This window comes from Ips typographus, linkage group LG7 (assembly GCF_016097725.1).
Source record: "Ips typographus isolate SLU linkage group LG7, UJ_Ityp_2.0, whole genome shotgun sequence".
In the NCBI taxonomy this organism is placed as follows: Eukaryota; Metazoa; Arthropoda; class Insecta; order Coleoptera; family Curculionidae; genus Ips; species Ips typographus.
This window is the reverse complement of record NC_138428.1, coordinates 4,740,006-4,761,618: the sequence shown is the minus strand read 5'-3', so window position 1 is coordinate 4,761,618 and position 21,613 is coordinate 4,740,006. Positions and strand designations below refer to the sequence as shown.

General features: G+C 34.6%; 5 protein-coding genes across 8 annotated transcripts in view; 1 reads left to right on the top strand and 4 right to left on the bottom strand.

The window, feature by feature from the left end:
* Positions 1–18: 18 nt before the first annotated feature.
* LOC145731939 (uncharacterized) lies at positions 19–9,977 on the top strand. Its single transcript, XM_081983932.1, has 14 exons — positions 19–308; positions 2,046–2,358; positions 2,429–2,810; positions 2,866–3,047; positions 3,185–3,546; positions 3,674–3,934; positions 4,028–4,170; positions 4,847–4,952; positions 6,089–6,410; positions 6,469–6,841; positions 7,099–7,271; positions 7,555–7,922; positions 8,000–8,263; positions 9,478–9,977. The coding sequence occupies exons 1-14, from the start codon at positions 217–219 to the stop codon at positions 9,719–9,721; spliced, it is 3,585 nt and encodes a 1,194-aa protein (XP_081840058.1). The 5' UTR covers positions 19–216; the 3' UTR covers positions 9,722–9,977.
* A 104-nt stretch (positions 9,978–10,081) lies between these two features.
* PIG-Z (phosphatidylinositol glycan anchor biosynthesis class Z) lies at positions 10,082–12,911 on the bottom strand. Its single transcript, XM_081984165.1, is given in 4 exon segments — positions 10,082–11,059; positions 11,613–11,959; positions 11,961–12,553; positions 12,610–12,911. Coding segments are annotated over 4 exon segments (1,953 nt in total). The 5' UTR covers positions 12,749–12,911; the 3' UTR covers positions 10,082–10,185.
* A 1,407-nt stretch (positions 12,912–14,318) lies between these two features.
* LOC145731610 (juvenile hormone epoxide hydrolase 2-like) lies at positions 14,319–16,238 on the bottom strand. 2 transcript variants are annotated; one of them, XM_081983467.1, is made up of 7 exons: positions 15,914–16,238; positions 15,665–15,856; positions 15,426–15,570; positions 15,216–15,371; positions 14,912–15,160; positions 14,625–14,859; positions 14,319–14,573 (listed from the first exon to the last, which is right to left on the bottom strand). In XM_081983467.1, exons 1-7 carry the CDS (start codon positions 16,097–16,099, stop codon positions 14,351–14,353), a joined length of 1,386 nt encoding a protein of 461 aa, XP_081839593.1. In that variant the 5' UTR covers positions 16,100–16,238; the 3' UTR covers positions 14,319–14,350. The 2 variants fall into 2 exon arrangements, with proteins under 2 accessions (XP_081839593.1, XP_081839592.1); XM_081983466.1 differs by having other exon boundaries at positions 15,216–15,570.
* Positions 16,239–16,369: 131 nt separating this feature from the next.
* LOC145731611 (juvenile hormone epoxide hydrolase 2-like) lies at positions 16,370–18,448 on the bottom strand. The gene is made up of 7 exons (XM_081983468.1): positions 18,091–18,448; positions 17,840–18,031; positions 17,537–17,681; positions 17,323–17,478; positions 17,024–17,272; positions 16,739–16,973; positions 16,370–16,683 (listed from the first exon to the last, which is right to left on the bottom strand). Exons 1-7 carry the CDS (start codon positions 18,274–18,276, stop codon positions 16,482–16,484), a joined length of 1,365 nt encoding a protein of 454 aa, XP_081839594.1. The 5' UTR covers positions 18,277–18,448; the 3' UTR covers positions 16,370–16,481.
* Positions 18,449–19,495: 1,047 nt separating this feature from the next.
* Positions 19,496–21,613, bottom strand: part of Nmdar2 (glutamate ionotropic receptor NMDA type subunit 2) — a 70,326-nt gene continuing 68,208 nt past the window's right edge. For all 3 annotated transcript variants that reach the window (XM_081983381.1, XM_081983382.1, XM_081983383.1), the window contains one exon: positions 19,496–21,600. In XM_081983381.1, coding sequence (XP_081839507.1) covers positions 21,558–21,600 — 43 coding nt within the window. In that variant the 3' untranslated portion in view covers positions 19,496–21,557. The remainder of the gene's footprint in view (positions 21,601–21,613) is intronic.

Below are 21,613 nucleotides of genomic sequence, written 5' to 3'. Positions count from 1 at the left end.
GTGGGATGTTCGTAATAATAAGTAGGGTTAGGTGTTACAAATAGGTTAAGTTTGAAGACTTGTACCTGTAGATTGAATTTTGAATTTCGAACTTAACATTTTAAGGATAAAAATTGTTTTTCTTGTACATTGTGGAGTATTTTTCTAAATAATTTCACCACACAAACTCTAGTAATAAAAATTACGGAATAAAGTGAAGGTTCTGTTCTCGAAAACATGGCAGAAAACGTGGAAAAAAGCTTGGAAGAATTGGGCAAGTATATGGTTTTGCTGAAAGAAGTGGACCTATTTACCAGTTCTGAGATCAGGTAGGTTATCCAGTTTGAACATCGGATCATTTAAATGAATATAAACCCGGCATATAAGTTGTGGGTATTTTTTTAAGGTTATTTGTTATTGTTTTTTTTAATGACCTACTGCTTTAGAATTGTGAGGTTCACCCACAAAACATGGTTCACCTTCTTAAAGGTGATGGTTGGGTTTATATTCATTTAAGATTTAACATTTAAGACCTATCATCTAAGAAGTTAGAAATTAAAAGTGAGGTTAACCTATAAGATATGGGGCTCCTGTTTATTTAAGTATCATGTAAGAAGTGACCTTAAAAAGGTTATATTTTAATTAAGATGTAAGAAGTAAGGATTCTTACATGAAAATCGTATTACACATGTGTTCAAAGCTATCAAATGTCAACTATGGTAATCACCTGTGTTTGAAAGGTTTTCTAATTGGTCACATGTGTTTCTTTACTTCTTAAATGAGTATAAAAGCACTTAAAAATCATAAATGACAAATCTTACAGGAATATAAACCCACCTTGATTCTTGTTGATTGAATTAATCTGATCTGAAAAGTACTGAAGGCACAACAGACCTACAGATACACACACACATAAAAATGCATGATTCCTATCATTTATGCTTCTTGGTGGGCCAGAATGTGGAAACTCTATCAAAACTTTTAAGTCTAACACTTAACAGTTATAAAAAGCTTATGTACCTATAATATCTCAATCTGTAATTTTTTTATTATTAACTGACCTACTAACAGTTAAAAATCATAACAAAAATATTCATATATGAACAACTGATGATCAGTTGGACCATGAACATGATGAAGCTAAGCTTTGTTTGGACTGTGACATTTTGCCCCTGACCTGACACATTCCCCAATCACAACATAGCTTAAAAAATGTTAGTGCAATCAGTCCAAAGCTTCTATTAATCTAAAACAACACATTCTAATTAGAACTATTTTTGATAGTAATATTTTCCAAGTGTATAGTTCACTTGTTCTCATAAAAATAAAATTTTCTTCAATCAGGACATAAGAATAACCCCAAAAACAACTGTAAACTGATTTTTTTATGTACTTAAAGTCAAGTAAAGTAAATGTAAATAAGGGTAATTGTAAATGCTGTTATATTCCTGTTGAAAATGATCATTAAAGAAAACGCTGGGATTTTTGTTTTGACTTAACCTTATTGATCCAATACTGCAGTCAGTAAGGTCCTCAGTAAATAGTAAGTCGGTGTTTTCATTCTCTATGGAGCCAGCAAAGCAAATGTGACCTAATTTGGCAAATAACCATATGTTTACCAAATCTCAAATTTCAATGAGACATAGCATTTGCCCTACTCGCTCCATGCAGTGTATAAACGAATACGTATTAGTTAAAACTTTACAAACATTTACAGTTGGTTTAAAGACGCATTTCATGGGAAATTGTAAACAGTGTCAATCTGTGGTGCCAACGCATTAAAAAACTTAAGAAAAAAACAAAAATTGTGATATTTGAGTTTACCTAACTATCTAATGACATACTAAAAATGCAATAAATTACGGTACTATGCAGAGTAACTGCATTTTTTGCTTGAAATATAAGAAAAAGTATACCCCTTAAAATAAACAAGTAGGCCAATATCGTTTTCATATACCCCACTTGACCATATAGGTATCATCTGCTTTCATAATCTATCATTGTAGAAGGATAATAATGTGCCAAATATATTTGTAGTTTTTTCATTTTCGTAAATCCGGTTTCAGCCGACTAATGAAAAAAATACGGCTCTACGAAAGTCAATTGGTTGGTGGTACCCAATTGCTGGAAAACTACCGGAAAGTTATTGAACTGGAAATTGGCTTGGTTAAAGAAATCAAGCGTCGAAAACGAGAAAAGAAAGTGTCTACTGCTCTTACCGGCGAGTACTACTTCGTAAACAAAGTGATGGCTCATTACCAGAAAGGACTAAAGTATTTTCCTGACAACTACGAGTTCATTTTGCAATACTTTAATTTCATCAAGCTGTTTCCAGAACATCAGAATGTTGCTAGGTTGTTGGTTAAGGATTTGTTAGCCGTAAGTGCCGCTTTTATTATGTCGTTTTTGTTCTCATTGTATACTAATGTGGTAATTGCGGTGGTTCTAGACTTTTGGTGGCAAAAAACCCGAGGTGTATCGAAAAGCAGCCTCCTTTTATTTCAACACGGACATGCAAGCGGAAGCGCGAAAAGTTCTACTCACTGGTCAGAGCAAATTTCCTGAGGACATTGATATTTATCTGGACCTGATTGAACTAGAATTTAGGAGCAAAACTAAAGCTGACGTAGGCGAAAGACTAAAAAAATATATCGATTTTGTTGCGGAAAACAAACTACCCCGCAAGTTCATAGAAGAGACGATTCTAGTGATCAACTACCAGTTAAACGTAAAACCCGAGTTAAGATCGGTAGCCGAATATGCTCTTGATAAGTTACTTTCAATTTATAAGGACGACGTCGAGAGTTATGTGTTTGCTGCCAATTGGGAAGGTAAAACAGTTGTCAAATAGTAAATGGTGTTAGGTACATTTTTATGACTTTACAGCTGAACAATCGGAGATACAAACCGAGGAGCAACAATATACTGTAAAGGCAATCACTAGGGGAATCAAACGATTGAAGCAAGGAATATTGGCATTACCCGCTCATAAAAAACCGGAGATATTAAAATGTTACATTGATTTCACTAAGAAAGCCGCAGAAGGTTCTAAAACCAACCCTAAACTGGTAAGTGTGTTAGTAAATTATTTATTGGGTTCAGAAGAACTGTTAATAAAAGTTGAACTTATTTATTTGTATGTTTAGTTAATTGTCCTGAAGATGTCAGATAAAATATGGTTAAACTCAAACTTATGTTTTTGCAGAAAGGATTTTTATTCAAAGCTCTAGAAGAAGCGCAACAAGCGAAAGTTCAACTATCTGAAGAACATTTCATTGAATGGTTGGGCTGTCACAAAACCAACTCAGAAATTGTGTTAGCCAAACTGGAAGAAGCTGTGCACGTGTATCCTACCTCCGATTTGGTGAGGGTCATGTATTTAAAATACCTGATCCTGACCGAAAATTGGGCAAAAGCATCCGACGAGTTTAACAAAGCATTGGACGCATTAGGCAGCAATACACTGCGAGTTTGGGATGTTTATTTGGCTGAACTTACCGTGAAAAACCGCATGGAGGAGGTAAAAGCTTTGTTTGAGAGGAGCATTAAGGATCCTAATGTTGCAGAGTAAGTAACTTCCTTTTTGTCAGTACAGGTTATACAGTCAAAGATTTACCAAGTATGCGTATTTGAATACTTATTGTTTTACTTATGCTGCAATTGAGTAAGTGATCAAACTTAGCATTTGGTTTAGGGTAATGAAGGCGAAATACTGTGTATGGACGTTCGTAAATTTTGATCTAAAACAAGCTCGCGATTTGTACTTCAAACTGGCAACTACCCCACCGTTTAGCAACGAATTGCATCAGGAAATGTATCGGATAGAACGAAATAGCAACGTGGAAGTAGACAGTAAAGATTCGATGAGCAGAGTATTGTACTTGTGGCAGGAGCAGTTTGGCACTGTTGACAACGACGTCTACCTACATCAAGTAGAAGTACTTCGCGAGCAAGGGTAAGTCGTGTTTGAAAAAAACTTCCTACATTGTCATGTCCTACATTCTTTAATAAAAACTCCTTACAAAGACATAATAAACGTTTTTCGTAGGGCTCCTGATTGCAATACTAAAGTCTCGGAAGTATATCGACAAGCTGTGACCAAACTTGAAGATCCCGAAGCAGTGGCCGCATTCAAGACCAGTTTCGAATCAATTTATGACAAGTTCTGGAAGCCACCAATGCCTGATGATTCCTAAGCTTTAAGCTATTATTTGTACAATAATTTCCACCTTATCTACCTTGATTTTAAGAAGACTGATTTTATGATATGTGAGCTTTTTAAAATTTATTTTGTAAAAATTAGTTATGCTGTTTTAGTTGTAATGGTGAATTTACTAGAATGTAAAAGTTATTCAGATAGGTATGATGAACCTTTGTAAAGTGTAAAGTAAGTATAATTGTTTGTTATTAAAAAATAAAGGAATATCACGAAAAATATTAGAATATTTTTAAGAAGCAGGATATTTAGGGATAACAGTTTAGGTTGCCAAATTAAATTTTTGAAAATAATTTTTGCCTTATGCGCTTATGCTAGGCATCTAGTAATTATAGGATAATTCTGTTGCCGTAGCTGGTCACGTGACGCAACCTAAGAGTGCGCTTATCATTATCACGTGATAAATATTAGATTGTCAAAAGAAGAATTCGAAAACAATAAATTGGGTTAGGGTAGTAGGATAATGAAGGTTAGATTTGTGTTATTGCTTTTTATGTTTAGTTTTTTTTCATTCACAGAACACATTTGCAGGCAAAAAGTTGAGTTGCAAGTGTGGATTCAAAGACGCCACCTATATATCCTCTTTTAAGGCTGAAAATTGGCTGTTTTGTGCATTGTGAACCATTTTTCTAAATTAATTCAACCTGGAAGACATGGCAGAAAATGTGGAGAAAAACCAAGAGAAAAACTTGGAAGATCTGACCAAATATATGAATTTGCTGCAAGAACTGGGCATATTTAGCAGTGCTGAGAGCAAGTAAGTGAACCAGTTTGCATAGGTGATTGTTTAAGTTGTTGGTATTATCCTATTTTATTTTAATGGCTATTTTCTGTTCTTTGAATTACACAAACTGCTCCAGAATGGTAAAGTTATTTCATAAAAAAGTTGTAGTCCAAAAATCCTCACTGCCATGCCTAAATTGTACCTTTAATTAAGGAGAGCTTAGGTAAGCTTGACTTCAGTAATTTAAAAATGTCTTCAGCCTTTCCCCAGAGTCTCCAACAAAAACATAAAGAATTTAAATTTTAATTTGTAACACATTAGAATGCTGTCTCATTTATTTTACAATAATATAGGTAATATAGTTTTTTTGTCATATTCCCTATGTGATTTCATTTCAGAGCCCTTTATCTATATTTATTATAAATAATTAGGGACACAGATAGTCTAGATCCAATTGATTTAATATAAATAATTAGGGTAACTCCAAATCCTAAAATTGTATGTCTCTTGAGGGTGCCTATCCTCTAGCTCCTTAAACAACTTTGGGAGGGGCTAATTGAATGCTGTTCCTATAACACTTAATGAAAAGGTTGTAATTATTTGTGGTCCAGGGATACCCTCCTAAAAAGCTGATTTTAGGACCACTCCCAAAAAGTCAGCCACATCAAAGAAGAGTATTAAACTCTCTATACTGTGGCTTTAGTTTTTTTTGTTGCAGAAGTGCACTAATTTTTGTATTACTGTAGAAGTGTACTATTTTTGTAACTACCTGCAGAGTCTACATAGTACTTAGTATCAATAATTAAAGGGCCATGATGAAGCAATTTCTATTAAAAGAATTTAAGGAATTACAATAAATCTGTTGAAAACAAAAAATGGGTAAACAAAGCCGAAATAGTACCCTCTTCTACTTTTTCAAACAAGTTAGAAAATAAATGCGTATAATATGGGATAAACAATAATAATAGTAATACTAAATATCAAAGTACTTACTTATTGGCTCTATAAGTGAGTATTAACAGAAACTTAAAAAACCGATAGTAAACAAATCAAATTAATTGTACTTACACTTTCTAAAAGTTAAGGATAGATCATTGATGACGCACGGGTAAACTGGCTCCCGAAAAACTGTATGCTTACATCATATTAATCAAATTTTCATTTTTCAGTCGATTAACAGAAAGAATAAATCAGTGTGAAAGGCAACTGGAACTGGTGGCCGGTGGTACTCAATTGATGGAAAACTACCAGCAAACTATTGAACTAGAAATAGGCCTGATCAAAGAAATCAAGCGTCGCAAACGAGAAAAGGATGTGTCTGGCGCTTTGACCGGCGAGTGCTACTTCATACAGAAAGTCATAGGTCATTATCAGAAAGGGTTAAAGTATTTTCCTGATAATTTTGACTTTCATTTGCAATTCTTTAATTTTATCAAACTATTTCCCAATCATGAAAATGTTACCGACTGGTTGATCAAGGATTTGTTAGCTGTAAGTGTAGTATGTTTTTTGTGTCATTCAATCTTTAATTAGATTGGGGTAATTCTAGGCTTTTGGTGGCACAAAGCCTGAGGTGTTTCGAAAAGTAGCTTCTTATTATTTCTACTGCAACAAGCACGAGGAGGCTCGAAAAATTCTACTTTCTGGCCAGAGTAAATATCCGAAAGAGGTGGATATTTATCTGGATTTGCTAGAATTAGAACTTCGATGCACAAATAAAACTGGCTTGAGCGAACGACTGAAGCGATTCATTGATTTCATAGGGGAGAATAAAATAGGTCGCAGATTTATGGAAGAGACGATTCTAATGATCACCACTCAGTTAAACTTGAGAAATATAGCCGAATATGGTCTTGATAAGTTACTTTCAACTTATGAAGAAGTGGACAGTTATATGTTTGCTGCTAATTGGGAACTGAAAGGTAAAGTGAAATAGCTAAGTGTTAGTTATTTCAAACTTTCAAAACACCCTAAATTGTGTTATGTAAATTAAATTAATTGATAGCCAAATATCACAGTCATTTATTGTAAAGGTTCTAAGTAAACGCCAGAGGCAAGGGTAATGGTTAATCTGATTAAATATTTGGGTAAATCATAGTAACCTATTGCACATGTAGACTTGTAGGCAGAAGTGATGACATGACATGGTAAACAAACAACCTTTTCTACAAATTTACAGCAGATCAATCGCAGTCAAAAACAGAGGGCCAAAAATACAGTGTGGAAGCAGTGGATAAAGCTGTTAAACGGGTGAAGCAAGGAATTTTTGCATTACCCACAGACAAAAAACCCGAAATGTGGAAAAGCTACATTAATTTTATGAAGAAAATTTCGGAAACCGACCCTAAACTGGTAAGTGCGTGGATATTGCAGGACCTGTTGATCTAAGAGTTGTTAAAATTAGTATTTTATGAGTTGAAACCGGATATATTTTAAATTGCCAGTCTGTTTTGTGGTTTCAAACTAAATCCTTCTTATTTAATCTTTCATTTCTAATCATAGGAACATTTGCTTTCTTTAAATGTGGCTGTGGCATAATAGTGATTTTAAAAAATTGCGTTATTCATATTAAAAACTTGAAAGCTGCTTGTATGATTTGAGACTCTCCATTGATTTTCAAACGAAATTTTTACAGAAAAGTTTCCTGGCCAGAACACTACAAGAAGCGGAAAATTCTAGAATAAAACTGTCGGAAGAACATTTTTTCGATTGTCTTGCCTGCCACAAAAGTAACCGGGGTATTGTGTTGGCGAAACTGGAAAAAGCTATTCATGTATATCCGGATTCCGATTTGGTGAGAATAATGTACTTAAAATACCTGTTGATGGCCGGGCATCGGGCAAGAGCAGCCGTTGAATTCAACAAAGCTTTGGAGGCACTAGGCAGCAATACGCTGCGAGTTTGGGAGGTTTATTTAGCAGCAATTACCGTCCAAGCCAAACCGGACGAGGTGTTGGCTTTGTTTGAGAGAGGCATTAAAGATCGTAATCCTAATGTTTCAGCGTAAGTAACTAAAGGAAAACAAATCTCGTATTTTACTTGAGGTAGATATTTGTACTAAATGTGTGCCTGTGATCTAGGGCAATGAAGGCGAAATATTGCGTATGGACTGGCGTAACTACAGGTTTGGAAAAAGCGCGCGAGTTATACTTCAAACTGGCGACTACCCAACCGTATAGCAACGAGTTGCATCGGGAAATGGTGCAGATGGAGCGAGTTAAGTGCGCACCACCAACACCGGAAGATATGGAGATAATGAACCGCATTTTATCCTTGTGGCAGCTACAATTTGGCAACGTTGAAAAGGACGTCTACCTACATCGGTTGGAAATACTTCGGGAGCTGTAAGTAATGTTTTTATAAACATACAACTTTTTACAAAGTGACACATTTAAATTAACAAGGCTGTTGTTTATCTCTGTGTTACTAGGCTGTATTTTTTTAACATTAAATTTGAGGGGCAAAGAAAACTTCTTCAATGAAGATTAAATGTTTAAATAAAAATAAAAACCACTAATAAGGCATGGAGTAGGTAGTACCTAACCATATTATAATAATGATATAAAAAAAACCTTATTTTCAAATTTTCAGAGTTCCAAAGTCCAAACTATAATATCTCCACAAATAGTTCATGATTTTGGTAGATTTATTAATTGGTCAAAAATACTCTTATCAATAAAAATTAAAAATAAATAATTTTACAAATAAAAAGTTATCTTTAGAAGCAGAAGGAATCCTGTCTGCAGGATCTAAATTTTCAGTTTCACTTGAATAATATTAAGAATAGAGTCAAGATGTCATTCAAACTTCAAGCACTGAAGATGATCAGAATGATTTGACAGCTAATCTAATCAATAGTATAACTAACCATGTTAAATTTAGAAATCGACCTGACTCAAATACGGCAAATGAATAATAAACTATATAAAAAAGGGGCTTCTGTAAAAATTACCTTAATAATAATGCCGAAATTGTTGTGATTCTTAGCGTTATCAGATTCGGTGTAATAACATAGTTACACCGTTTCTTGCACCGTTTCTTAGATATTTCATAAAAATGGTAAATTTGTCAGCAAAACGGTGCAAGATAGGTAAAGGGAAGTATTAATATAAATTACTAGCCTTCTTGCGAGGAATTCAAAAATGAGATTAGAAACAGGGTGTTCCATTAGAAAATCAAAAGTTGGTATTCTTTCCGACTGACCTGGCAACAGGCAATATTTTGGAAAGAGAGTTTGGACCCAACCTAGGCTACCCTCCAGATTGCAGTGAAAAATATTGAGTTGTTCTCTAGATACTTCTAATATACCATCACCGTGAATGCAAGTTTCCTAACAGTTGATATGTTTTGGCATTTTTCAGAGACTGAGTCTGATTTACCTACTAATTTTTAAGTTGTTCTCTATGCTCCTAAGCAAAAACTGTAAATAAAATTTAAAGACGTTTTCTTTGTCTCTTACCGGCTACACTTTCATCATAATAAATTAGATTTTATTGCTGAACTTTCATTCGGACGATATACTACTATCTGATTGATTGACCAACCTTTTTTTGCACAGCGGATGTTGCGACCGTAATGCGGTCGAAAAAGTACAAAAGCAAGCTGTGGCCAAACTCAAAGATCCTGCTGCATTGGCCGAATTTCAATCCAGCTTCGAATCTTACCAAAATCTCAGTAAATCCCTCAACCGCTCACGAGAATCGCTGTCCAAACATGTGGATCCTGGGAGTTCTATGAATCCTGATCCTGATAGTCCATCACTGACTGTCGATAAGGAGTTTTTAGTATTGATTGAGGATTAAGAGTTTTAACCTATCACTTGTTCCGCATTTCTATTTATTTTGACTTTAAGAACACTGTATAGCGTCGTATTATGTTGTTTCAAGGGTGGTCCCTTTGTCATCTTTTTGGTGGAAGAGAGTATTAAAAATGTTATAATTGCCAAATTATTCAACGAGCTGCGTAATTTTTTATGTGTGTGAAACGTTTACTGATATATGAGGTACAATCCTTTTTTAAGTAAGATGTAGTAAATAAACTGTTATTTAAAAAACCGAATTCTTTTCGTTTTCCTTGTAGTGCGGCAAAGTGATGTGATCACTTTTAAGACTCTTAAGCCTTAAAATATTTCTTTGTGAATTAGCAATAAAATTGAGATAAAAAAAAATATCACACAAATTTATTAAATTAAAATTATCCATCTGGTCGCGTTACAGACCATTTTAAACGGAATGTCAACAATGCAACACTAATACTGAAAACGATCTTAATTACCACCCATACCAAAGTCAAGCTCGTATAACCTAAGCTCGCATAGTTCACTAATTTTCTTAACATAATCCCAAAGCGGCAATACATTACAGTTTTTATAGAAAATAAACGTTGGATTGAAGCAGTAGCGGGTAAAATCTGGTAAGGCTTCAGTGCTCACATGCGGCCAAAAACTGTCCAATTTAGACATTCCAACACCGACTTCCTGTAAAACCAGCTCGGCCTGTTCTAAACGGCTACTCGTGACCAACAAGTAACTTTTTTCTCGACTATATGACGGTTTCAAACCACTTTGAACCAGCAACCTTTTAGCCTCAAACACACTTTTCAATCTATTAATAACTCCAATCAAATCTTTGGACCCTTCCTCGTACAGAAACACTCGTTGTTTGACCGAGTACTTCTGCTGGCGATTCGAGTACAATTCTCCCGGGGCTTTTTGCAAGAAAAACGACTGAGGCATCGAGTACATGTGACTCGTAACTATATGAATTTCCGTATTGGTCGGAGTGTACTTGAGGTCTTTTTGCAGGAAATTTACAGCGTTGAAAACACCTCCTTGGTGTACAAACCCATAGAAACCTTGCATGATTACATTGGCCGCAAGCCAGACTTTCAGTAGATCGTTGGTTTTCTTTTTGTGGTCCTGTATGGATGTAGCCTCGGCCGTTTTGACTACAGTCGAGTTCGATTGGGGAAGGATTTGTTCGCTGTGTAGGTAAACAAGAGGAACTAGAATGGGAATGAGAAATCGGGGTTCTTGATGAGGGAAAATGGAAAGAATTAGCACGGGACTTATGAAAGACATGGTCATGAGCATTTTTATGCTTTTAATGGAAGGGAGGAGTTGAAGTTTTCTTCTGAAGCACCTGAAATAGTTATGACAGATTAGGTTTTGTTAATTAGAAAATGTTAGACTAAAACTAACTCCATGTTTGACAAAAAACACAACAATATTGCAAGATAGAAATGTTTTGTACTGAGTCGGAGGTAACCTAATGGAGTAAGTGAGAACAAGACACATTCATCAATAAGTATTTTAATAAAACTAGATTATTATTTCTTTGATCTCTAAATGATTTCATATTAAACAAATTGAAAGACTGTATCAAATTCAGTGATATAGGCGTTGTAATTATAATACAGTAATTAAAATATATGACGTAAATAAACTGGTGGTCATTTTCACATAACAAATAAATTATTATACTTAAGAAAATTTAATGCACAATTTTTTTAATTTATATTACTTTCAAAGGTTAACCAATCAGAAAGCATGTAAGAAAGGCAGTTAAGTAAAAGTCACTTGCACAACTTATTAAGCCACCCTGAACAAAATTTGTATATAAACTATAAAATTAACCCAACTCTCACTTACAGAAAAAAATGCACAAGCAACAAAAATAATAAAATACAACTTACCAGTAAAAATATTTTCCAAGAGTAAACAAAGCTACACAACCCAATGCATTGAAGAGTAATGGAATATTAACCAGTAAATGTAGCCACCTAGGGTGCAACCCATGTTTTTGTAAATTAGAAGTGTCCAAGTTATATTTCAAAAAATTTAAAGGGGTGACCACAAAATTGTCTATGGAAACGTGCAACACACCAATTTCACCCCAAGTCAAGTAACCATAGAAAAATGAGTCTACTAAAACATTGACAATGATTGCTGGTATACAACATAGAGCAAAAAACAGTATCCTAGTGTGAAACTGAGTTACAGACACTCTCTTTTCACCCACACCCCTGTAAATCCAGAAAAAAAACCGGCATGATAGCGTAACCAATAAAAGTTGGACGGTTAAACAGCCCAAACACTGTTAAACTTGCTATAACCAGACAGTTTCTATAATTATCAGACACTAGGTAAAGTTTCAGTTTGTGGAATTTAGCTTTTTCAGTAACTGTAGTGCTTTTATCATACCTGTACTTAATATATTCTTGTTTACGCACCAGCTCATTAGAAAATGTCTGACTTTCACATACAAAATACAACATTACAGCAAACAGTATTAGTTCAGTTGTATTAGAAAATGTGCGTGTTCCATATGTTAGGGTTACATAAGAAGTACCCAAGACAAACAGTCTCGACTTGTACTTTTCATTGTTGTTAACGCAAATCCGCTTCAAGCAAAAATCAATAACAAATGAGAATATTGTCACAAGTAGTCTAGGCACCACTAATAAAAAGTAAGGTGTAACTACATTTACTGATAAATATTCAATTGCAAGTGGATTAATGTTGCGTAGCAATACGTAGCTCAATCCAGTCGTAAAATATGGAATGGTAATTCCGCGAATAGGGAGGGTGGTGTTAAACTCCCAAGGAGGACTGTGTTCCACATGAAATATTCTACCTATATAATTCAGCATTTTACAGTGTCAGCAGGGTTAAAATATATTAAGAGGTTACCTGCTAGGACTTCGACGGACTGAAAGTACTCGTCAGGGTGAATGTAGCCGCTTTGAGGCAACAACACCAGAAAAACTCGAAGAGCACCCAAACAGTAAAGTTGCCAGTCAATGTTGTGCGTTTTTCGGCGTTTGGTCATTTTAGGTTTGAGTACGGACGAATATTTGCATTTCGTCCGGGTCTTAGGAGGATTTTTAAACAGGGAAAATACAAATTTCTTCAGTTTTCCTGCTTTTTCTACTGTACAAACAGGAAAAACTCTGTAAAGATCAATAGTAAGGTTATGTTTGTATTTGTTTACAATTTTGCTGTTAATTTTGACTTTTGACAGTCAATCTATAGATAATGACATAGCAATACGCGACTAGATAGGATATGCAACTATGGTTTACGCGTCGCTTGTATTTATTATATTTTCGATTCTTCAGCATTTCGTTGTAAAATCACTCAATTAAATTGAGTAACAATGCCCAAGTGCTGATAAATTGCAAATTAAAAACCACAAACATGAATTTCTTTATAACATAAAAAATACGAAAAAACAAAGCATATACAGGGTGGACCATAAGTAATGGGACATAGAGCTACAGCATATTTCTGACATCAAAATAATACGATTTAGCTGAATTGTCCTATACCGAAAGTTAATATTAAGAAAGATACAGGGTGTGAAAGTTGAAATTTTATTTTAGCTTTTTTGTCATATCTTCACGGTCTTTTGATATAAATTACTGCAAGTTGGTATAAAGGGGTTTTGGCAGGCGTAAAATACGATGCTTTCATTTGTTTTGTAGTAGCTGATAGGGGGCGCTAGCGGTAACCATCTCCGTCCCTTCAAGAGGCTCAAACTTTTTTTTACGGAACTGAAATGGCCATATGACTTCAAAATATGATTCTAAGATGTTTTCTACGTAAAAAAGGTATACGTGTTGTAAGTCTTAAAAGTCGACCGTTTTCGAGTTATTTAATCTTTTATTATTGCATGCATTTACATGTACAGCAGATTTTAATTACAATTTTTTTTTAAATTCTAAGTAGGATTTGATACAAAAACAAAAAGGGCGTTCATAACAACTAGCTTTATTTTAAAGTTTACAAACATTTTTTAAACGGTCAAATTTACATACAGAAACTGTTATGTGTGTAACTTAAGGGTATACAGCACATATCGTATTAACATACGACAATGCATGCAATAATAAAACATTAAATAACTCGAAAACAGTCAACTTTTAAGACTTACAACAAGTATACCTTTTTTACATAGAAAACATCTTAGAATCATGTTTTGAGAGCATATGGGCGTTTCAGTTCCGTAAAAAAAAGTTAGAGTCTCTTGAAGGAACGGATATGGTTGCAGCTAGCGCCCCCTATCAGCTACTACAAAACAAATGAAAGCATCGTATTTAACGCCTGCCAAAACCCCTTTATACCAACTTTCAGTAATTTATATCAAACGACCGTGAAGATATGATAAAAAAACAAAAATAAAATTTCAACTTTCACACCCTGTATCTTTCTTAATATTAATTTTCGGTATAGAACAATTTCGCTAAATCGTATTATTTTGATGTCAGGAATATGCTGTAGCTCTATGTCCCATTACTTATGGTCCACCCTGTATAAATCAGAAAAGGCCCAAAAAACGTTATATAACAAGACAAGTTCAAAGTTCTTCTAGTTCAAAGTTCTTTTCCACAGATAACCAGTTTAGTAAACAACTTTTATTACATTTTAAACGTTACAGTTCATTGGTTGGTGTAGTTAAAGCTTTAACTTTCTCTGCAAAGTCCAGAATATCATTGCCCAATATCTCGGGCACCTCAAGAGCAGCAAAATGGCCAGCATCATCATAATCGGTTAAGTGGATTAAGTTGGTATGGATTTCCCTCAGGAAAAGTTCGGGAGCGTACACCAGCTCGTTTTCAAACCGGTTACATCCTGAAGGTACCAAAACCTTTCGACTGCGAATAAGATAAATTAATGAAGTAACTTTATTGAAAACTCATTTTTACTTGTTTAGTTTCCAAGATCTATAAGGTTCGCTGTTCTGTTCGGAATAGATCCGCACTGCTGTTGTAATAGATCTGGACACCCAGTAAATCATTAGATTATCCAGAAGAGAGTCCAAACTGAACTTTTTGGTCAGATTACCGTCTAGGAAATCTTTGTAAGCAGGATTGGTGCAGGTGACAAATTTCTCCAGGATGTATGCAGCTAAACCAGCGGGACTTTCTCTGAGGGCCACCCCTTTTAAAACACTTTTTCAAAATCGTATTTGCATTAATTATACATTACTCACCAACGGTGTCAGGTGTAGTTGCCTGAATGTGGTAATATCCAGATTCCAGTAATAGAAAACTAATTGCTTTTCCCAATGGGTAAAGTTTTTTTATCTCCTTCTCAGTGAAGAATAAGGAAGGAAGAAGAGCGCCTACGTAGGTTTTCCAATGCTGAAGATTTTCAGTGTAGCACCAATTCCTGTGTAAGGCTAAGACGTTGCTAGGATACAATATGGCCATATCACGTGATATAATAGACCCCCAATCGCCTGATTCGTGGAAATTCTATTAATTACTTTTCTTCGAAGATGATGTGTAACTCACCTCCTTGTAGATAATATTGCTCAAAACCCAGCCTCTTCATTAGGGTGTTTAAGATTTGCCCCATTTCGGCAGAGTTCAGGCCAGGCTTGGATGCTCCTTCAGAAAATCCAAATCCAGGCAAAGAAGGAGCAATCACTTGAAATACAATATTTCTTCCTAACAATTTTAAATCTATATGTAGAGTAGGAAGTTTTTTATTGTATATCCCACCTTTCTGAGGAGTAGTTAAAATAGGTATGATTTCGTAAAACTCCCTAACAGACCCTGGCCAGCCATGCAGTAACATTAGGGGTAACACTTGAACCCCATCAGGCACTTTTTGGGGTTTGGCATGTATAAAGTGAATCTTCAAACCCTGCAGTTTTATTAATAAAATTAATTTTAACTTTATCTCCTGTATTTCCACTATTTTCTGGTTTGTATTTTAATGAATTTGAATATAAATATACCTGAATGTTTGTGGTAAAGTGAGGCTTCTCGTTTAAAAGTTCTTGTCTTGCTGTCCAATTGTACTGATTTTTCCAGTAATCGACCACAGTAGCCAGAAGCTTGGTGTTGGTGCCGTAGTGTTGATTCACCCCTTCCAAAGGGGGTTGAAAGGGCAAAGTATGCTTGAGTCGTCTTTTTAGGTCTTGTATAACCTTTCATTAATTTTTAGTTGAATTTCCAGGATCAAAGTGAATTATTTGTGTAATTACCTCCCTTGAAACGTCAATTTTAAATGGGATGATGGTTGTTTCTTGTTTATGGGCCAAACCTGGTCCCCACCATTTTTCTTCCAAGACTGGTAATGGAGCTACTTTATTCAGTTTTAAGTAAATACTAGCTATTAAAATTGCCAGCGGTAGTATGACCAGTACAAACAGTTTAGTAAAAACACCCATGATCACTGAAAATCGACTGTTTTTTTAAGTAAACTCAGCTGTAAAGCAAAGTTCCACAAAAGTTGTTATCTAAAAAACTAAATTTTTGCTCACTGGGGTTATCTGGTTATTATACAGGTTAAGGTTACGACTTTAGGTTCGTACAAAATTATGTTTGTATTTGTTATTATTTTTAAGGAGGAGACGACCAAGCTTCGCAAAATAACATAACTGAAAAGATTATTTTCAAACAGAAACAGCAGAATGGTTGTCCCATATTATTTCCATTCATATTGTTTGTTTAGTTTTATTCTTTATATACATGGTGTAAGGATGCTATAAATAAGCGTCGAGACATAATGACAGATTAAAATGTAATATACAGAGGTTCTTTGGTTGTTGTCTATAAAGCGCGAACTTTCTCCACAAAATCCAGAATATCATTGGCCAATATCTCGGGAAGTTCAAGAGCTGCAAAATGACCCCCATCATCATAATCCGTCAGATGAATCAAATTGACGTGAGATTCCCTTAGAAAAGTTTCAGGAACGTAGATCACTTCGTGTTCAAATCGATTACATCCAGCAGGAACTATAACTTTATGGCTGCAAGTAGAATTAAGTTAATTGTGTAGTGGTGCTGAAAATTCTGCTTTGTCACCTGCTGAGTTTCCAAGATCTGTAAGGTTGGCTGTACTCTTCAGCGTAAAGCCGCACCGCTGTGGTAAAAGACCTGGACACCCAGTAAATCATCAGATTATCCAAAAGAGCGTCCATGTTGAACTTGCTGGTCAAATTACCATCTGGCAAGTCTATGTAAGCAGGATTGGTTCCTCCGATAAATTTCTCCAGGATGTAGGAGGCCAAACCTGCAGGACTATCCCTAAGGGCAACACCTGTACCTTTCTCATTTTAAAATAGTCTTATTGGTAATTAGATTACTCACCAACAGTGTCGGGCTTAGTGGCCTGTATGTGGAAATATCCAGTCGCTAGGATTAGATGGCTGAAAGCTTTGCTCAATGGGTACATTTTCTCAGTTTCTTTTTCGGTGAAAAACAAAGAAGGAAAGAGTGCTCCAACGTAGGTCTTCCAATGCGCCAAATTTTCAGTGAAACACCAATTTCTGTGTAAAGCTAAGACGTTGTTGGGATAGAATAGGGCCATGTCACGTGATATAATAGCTCCCCAATCACCTAGTCAATCAAATTTACAGTTTTGACTTTATATAAGTAATGCGACTCACCTCCTTGTAGATAATACTTCTCAAACCCTAACCTTTTCATGAGGGTATTAAAAATCTGACCAATTTCAGCGGTGTTCAAACCAGGCTTGGAAGCCCCTTCCGAAAATCCGTATCCGGGCAAAGAAGGAGCAATCACCTCAAACACAAAGTCTCTACCTATTTTTAAATTCTCTAGAGTAAGCAAAGCGTGACAGTTTAAGCAGATTGTACGTACCTTTTTGTGGAGTAGTTAAAATAGGAATTATTTCGTAAAACTCCCTAACAGATCCTGGCCAACCATGTAGCATCATTAGGGGTAATACTTCAACCCCCTGGGGGACTTTTTGTGGTTTGGCATGAATAAAGTGGATCTTCAAACCCTATGAAACGATTATTAAAGTATTATAGAAACGGTATAGTTTCACCAAATTGTTTAGAAAATGCTATTTGAACTGATTCTATTAGATTGAGAGATAAATAACATAAGCAGGGTGTTACTGAAAAACTTTTACATAATTTTCGAGAAACTGTAATTTACCTGAATGTTTGTTGTAAACTGAGGTAGTTGGTTCAGAAACGGTTGCCTTGCAGTCCAGTCGTACTGATTTTTCCAGTAATCAATCACAGTAGCCAGAAATTCTGTGTTTGTGCCGTAATGTTGATTCACCCCCTCCAAAGGCGGTTGGAATGGCAACGTGTCCCTTAAGCGTCTTTTTAAGTCTTGTATCACCTTTTATTAATTTTCAATTAGGAATTTATAAGCAAAATTAAATATTGTTGTATAGTTACCCCATCTGAGATGTCAATTTTGAAAGGGGTGACTGCGGTGTCTTGTTTTTGGGCCAAACCAGGTCCCCACCATTTTTCCTCCAAAACAGGTAGCGAAGGTACTGCATTTAGTTTCACGTAAATACTGGCTACTAAAATGGCTAGTGGTGCTATGACCAGTAGAGACAACTTGGTAAAAGCCCCCATAATCCCTAAGAATCCACTGTTGACTGACTTTATTACGGTGTAGATCAGTATTTGTAATAAGATAAAAAATTTGAAAAATCCACTAGTCTGTTATCACTTATACGCACAAAATCGATTACTTAATTTGGTTTACGTGAAAATAATACTGTCTGAAGTTCAAGTTTTCAAACACATTGTTGATATCACTAGTAATCTCGTTTTGCGTAGTAACCAGATAACAATAAATTTACACCTCTAAATATTTATAAAATAACTTCCTGTTTACTCGGATTTTTAGGACGGTTTTAAACGTTCTATGCTAATTACTGTAAAATTGTGTTAGTAAATATCCAATAATCCAATAAGCAAACATTTCAGTTTTACTATCAACAAATACTATTCATATAATTATTATTGTTTGAGGAGTTTCATTAAAATGACAAATTTATTCAATTACAATGGTATATTATCTAAATTGCAAAATGCAACGAGCTACGGATACCAAAATGCTAATATAGTATTGTTGACCCTGTATATCAAAGCGTCCAGACTCTGAATGAATAAATGGACTTATGACCTGGATGAAACGAAGTTTGTAAAAACCTTTTGAAGAAGATGATTTGGTCCATGAAATACTTTCTAAAGATATTTTTGTCTTTTTAACACTCACGCAAACGTCAAGAAGATTTGTAGGCATTTAAGATAAGTGGATGTCTCAGAAAAAAGTGTTGAAACATGTATGTATTTACTTCTGTCATAAGATTGAGAAATAAAGAAAAAATAGTTAAATGTTTAGTTTTTAAGATTTGTCAGTTTCTCTGTTGGTCCCAAATTTACTTTAAGAAGTTTTCACGTTTTAGTTCTCAAAGATTTTTTCGTTGCACACTTAGTGAAAATGTGTGTAATTTCTTATCAAAACTACTTTTTCTTGGTTTATGAGATATGTAGTAACTACCTCTGTACTGCTTCTTCACCAAGTTCTTCCAGTTCTACTTCAGAGATTTTCCAGCCTCTAGATCACCCTCGAATTTTTAAGGTAAGGAGTAAACATTTTTGGGTGAAGAAGCTAAAGTGTCTCAAGATGATAAACTAATATTTATAGTGAGTTACAGACATCAAATTTTAAATTATTCTCATCATCATCATCATCATCATTTCATTTTGACAATCAACTGGGAACATAATTTTCTTGAAAAAAAAAATTACTCCATGCATCTGTTTCTAGATAAAATAAAACAAATTGTTATTAAGAAGTTACATCAATAATTTATTTTAATGAAATATAATATGGGTTACATATAGTCAACATTGATTCCATGTCACTAAAGTTATTGACTGGTTTTTTTAAATATATATAATTTATTGCATTTATTTACAAATCCATATCGCAGTGTAGTGTAGTTTCAACCAGTTTGCACTAATCGTAAAATATAATAATAATTGTGATGGGTTTATGTGCGTAATTTGTGCCATATTCTATTTTTCTTTGATTTTTGTCTAAATTTCTTTGGGTTGTGGACGGTTGTAACAACAAACTTTACTCCATATTATCAAAACGAATATGGCACGTGACATTATACAGGTACCAAAACTGTTTTGTTCTTATGGTGGTATATATACAGGGTGATATTATCAGTAAATTAAACACCAATTAGGCTGCTTCACACCATTCTTATTAAGTACAAAAACCATGCTTTATCAAAAGAGCAATAAATTCAATCCGCCTGATTTTATTAGGCCTTAAACACACACAATGGCACGTTTATGAAACACACCCCGTATAGGAGCAGCATTTTAATTATTATATTTATTTCATATTACGTAAAATCAGTCTGGCCAAACAATATCCAATTTCCTCTTATATGTCTATTTACATAATAAAAAGTGGAGAGGTTGGGGGGGCAAAGTGTGGAACAACAATTAATTAAATGAAAGGAACTTTGCTTAAAATCCACAAAGTGATAAAACATCAACAGTAATAACAGCAACAACAATATAGCAACAACATTTTTTTGCGCTTCGCGGCGTTGTACGGAGAAAATGGTAAACTTGGCAACATTTGATTTTTTTTTGCAAATGTGACCAGTTTAATTAGTGAGTTTTTAAAGCTATAAGTGGCCTGGTAGGGATTGTATACCTACCCCCCCCTTCATTTTACTATACTTTTCTAAATTTTCAGTAGTATTATCAGGAAATTATTAAAACTAAACTAAATTGGAATGTCACAAATTTCAAGAACAAAATGCGTTGTTGTTGTGGTTTTCTTGAAAACAATACACACTACTAAATAATACAAAAAGTAAAAATACAGGGAACATATAGAAATGTTCTAAAGTGCTTAAACAAGTTTGCTAGGATTCTAAATTCGACTAGGGCTGTTTATATTAGTTCAAACTTGATTGAACTTGCTGATATAATGTTGGAAAATGACTAGAAATATTAAAAACTGTCTAAAACAATTGCTATTTGTATAATTTTGGTTAAGATAGGTGTTAGAAGTCCAAATAATTTTGAAAAGTGCATAGGTATGTTCAAAAATGTTTATTAACTTTTCGGACAACAATTTTCATGAAATACCACTGCAAATACTTTTTAACTTGTCCATCCTGGCCAATAAAAAGGTTTCTCCGTATAACGCCTACGACTTATAATAGTTTATATTAACAAGTATATTATTCCGCCTATCTAAGTTTAGTAATTATGCTTATTCGACAAACATATAGTGTGTTATATTCTACATTGATGGTAGACGTGACAACCCAACAATAATTCTGCTTGTACGACAGAATGGCGGCGCTGCCACTCCTACCCATTTAAATACCATATAAATAATTAAAATCTATCTACACCTTATAAATGTTTGATAAATTCTTTTTTTGGTTTTGCGACCGTTGAGTAATGAGGAACCCATGACTGTGACGCCATGGATAATGGCGTCACAGTCGACGAAGTCACAGTTAATATATATCTATTTTTTTAAAATTATTAAATGCACCTGATCATAAGAGTCCATTTTTATGTAAGTCGAAATTATACACGTTTCAAATTTCATAAATATATATAATATTTTAAAATGGAGCTTTTTGTATTTTGAGTTTGAGCCGATTACTTGTGAGCACGCTCAAAATCTGAGTGGATTTACGTAAATCGTTTGAATTGTCCCTGACGCTTTCTAATCTTCCTATTCCTTCTTATGCTCTACTAAACTAGATAGTCAAATATTTGGTGTTGAGATTTTGAAACTGTTCTTTGGTGTTTAAGATGTAAATGATCTCTTCCATTTCCTCTGGGTCTGCTTGACATCACAGCACTGTTTCCATTTCTGCTATTTCTGTAGTGGTCGGTCTGGATTTTGGGT